At 47.4% G+C, this 2,771-nt stretch overlaps 1 protein-coding gene across 1 annotated transcript; it reads left to right on the top strand.

The window, feature by feature from the left end:
* Window positions 1-215: 215 nt before the first annotated feature.
* On the top strand, window positions 216-2,165 carry LOC123071151 (uncharacterized). The gene is made up of 4 exons (XM_044494650.1): window positions 216-401; window positions 683-871; window positions 980-1,050; window positions 1,531-2,165. The coding sequence occupies exons 1-4, from the start codon at window positions 366-368 to the stop codon at window positions 1,862-1,864; spliced, it is 630 nt and encodes a 209-aa protein (XP_044350585.1). The 5' UTR covers window positions 216-365; the 3' UTR covers window positions 1,865-2,165.
* The last annotated feature ends 606 nt before the right edge of the window (window positions 2,166-2,771 follow it).

Here is a 2,771-nt window from a genome sequence, read left to right as displayed (position 1 = left end):
TAAAAGGGAAGGGAAGTTGTGTGTTGTTGGGTTGGAGTGGTGGGCTTAGCTACCCGCAAAAGAGAAAAAAAAGGAGTGGTGGGCTTAGCTACCTGCAAAAGAAAAAAAAGAGTGGTGGGCTTAGCTTGGCTGGGCTGGCTGGGTAGGTTGGGCCGGGCCTAAGAAAAGGAAGTTTATGGGTGGGGAAAGGAAAGGAAGTTTCTGTGCGTGTGGCACTGAAACCCACGCCAAGCGCGTGCCCTGCTCTGCTCTGCTCTCCTCTCCTATTATATCCTTGTCCTTGTCCTTGTCCTTGGGACAGCACAGCCTTTCCTCTTTCTTCTTCTTCTTCTTCTTGTTGAGGCTGCTTGAAGAAGGTGCCGGAGATGTCGTCGTCGTCCTTGTCCAAGGCCAGATTCGAGGTCTGTCTCTACTCTCCTTCCTCCCCGCCTCTCTCAATTCCTCTACTCTACTTCTTCATCATCATCTCATAGCCATACCAATACATACTCCACTACTCCTAGATAACATGATAATTCACCACACCACACCACACCAGACCAGACCAGATAGAGAATCCACTACTCCAGTCGAATCTGACATCAATTGCAACCTCAATTGCTAATAATACACTACATACATACGACAAGTAATTGCTCTCTTCTCTTCTCTTCTCTTCTCTTTTGATTTGCCGTGCGTGCAGGGTAAAGGAGGAGGAGGAGCAGGCGGATCCGGGAGATCCATATCGCTGGCCGCCTCCAGGGCCAAGCTCGCCGCCGCCACCGCCGCCGCCAAGAAAGCCGCTACTACAGCTAGCGGCCGGGGCAAGGCCAAGGCCAAGGCCAAGAAGGTCTTCTCCCTCACCGGCCAGAAGTTCGACACCCCAGAGGAGGTACAATTTCTTCTTTCATCATACTTATCATACTTGTATGCTTCCAGTTCAAGCATCTGATTTGGGAACCCTTTTTTGCAATGGAATTTGGCTTTGCTTGGCTGCCAGAGGGAGCCCCTGAGGATCTTCTACGAATCGCTCTCCAAGCAGATCCCATCCAGCGACATGGCCGAATTCTGGTACGTCTCTGCCTCTGCTCTCCTCTGCTCTGCTCCACCAATTAATCGCCACTTACTGCTGCTTGCCCACAAGTTACTAGTAGAGTAGGCTGCAATCCCAACCCAGTTACTAGTAGAGTACTAGTCTCTGATTGATCCATTGATTTCTCTGAATGTCACTCAAATCCTTCCTTAGCTCTTCCCTCCCTGCACACATCACGTATAGCTACCTAATTACTACACTAGCATTCACAAACAACTTCACTCTCAAACTCTCAATTATCCCTCCCTGATGATTCACACACACACACACACACACTTCAAAAATGTACCCTCTTCCAAATTTACTACGTATACTGCTGCCGAGTACTACTACTCCACTCCACCAATATTTTACTAAAGCAACAACAGTCACACCTGTATGTATGTATGTATGTATGTATGTATGTATGTATGTATGTGATTCTTACCTGACAGACACAACATACACACATATTGCAGGTTAATGGAGCATGGGCTGTTATCTCCGGAGAGAGCCAAGAAAGCCTATGACAGAAAGCTCAAACGGCAGCAGCAGATCAAATCAGGGACCCCCATCAAGTCGCCAAATTCCACCACTGTCACCAAACACAAACCTGCAGAGAGCTGGAAGAAACCGGTACCACTGGTTTCTTCTTCTTCCACAGCGCGTCACAACACAGATCATTCCGCCGCCAAGGCCAAGAGAAGAGTTGAGTACAGCAGCGACGATGACCACGACGACAAAGAATTCGTTGTCAAGCTCAAGAGACCCAATTTCAACTCCAACTCCAATTCCAATTCCAGGGGTGGCTGAACAACTCCTCAACATTGATGAATGGGCCCGTCTGTCTGTTTGTTTCTTTCCAGCTAAGCACATATCCTACTACATGGATCAAGCAATACCATCTCAGATTCAGACTCAGATCACTAACTCGACTTTTATTTATTTTGTTTTTCACCCTACAAGTACAACAATGAATTGGCTCTTCTGACTACATACATATATATGCCTGTCTGTGTATTTGAGTTCAGAGACAAGATAGACATTTACTACCTTTTTGTTGTAAGCAATGCCTGGTGAAAATAATGAATGAATAAATGAACACATTCAGTAAGTTCGTATGTGTATATTGTGTCTGTTTGTTCCCGTTGACGAAGAGGGAGTTTTTTTTTGGTTGATAAAGGGCGTTTTTGTTAACTCTCTCATAATGTAGCACCAACCTGATAGAAAGCATAACGAGTGACATGCGGCCTCTGCATGATTACGATGCGCACAAGCATAACCTGATAAGAAATAAAAAAGACATATAGAAAACAATAAAGCCCTATGAGACCGAAACTATGCCTATGTCGAAGAGGATAGTGGCCACTTGTTTTTAGGCAGAAATGGGACGCCTGCCTACAACGGCCCCATGGAGTTCCGGACAGAGATGGGGGCTGGTCTTCGAGTGTCCATAAAAGGCTGTGGGGCCAATCAAGGCCGGGACAACAAACTGCGTAGGGAGAGTATTGTCACGGAGCTCGCACAGCTAGATTCCGAGCAGGAGTGCGCTCATCGCTATGCCCTGGAGGGCCAAGTGGAGGCCCTTCTCCGGGCGGAGGAGGAATATTGGCGTAGACGAGGGGGTCTCAAGTGGACGCTGAAAGGGATGCGAACACTAAATATTTCCATGCTTATGCTAACGGCCAGCGTCGGAAATGTGCCATATTGCGTCTGCAGT

Source organism: Triticum aestivum, chromosome 1A (genome assembly GCF_018294505.1).
Source record: "Triticum aestivum cultivar Chinese Spring chromosome 1A, IWGSC CS RefSeq v2.1, whole genome shotgun sequence".
Lineage (NCBI taxonomy): Eukaryota > Viridiplantae > Streptophyta > Magnoliopsida > Poales > Poaceae > Triticum > Triticum aestivum.
This window is presented reverse-complemented; position numbering and strand designations above follow the sequence as displayed.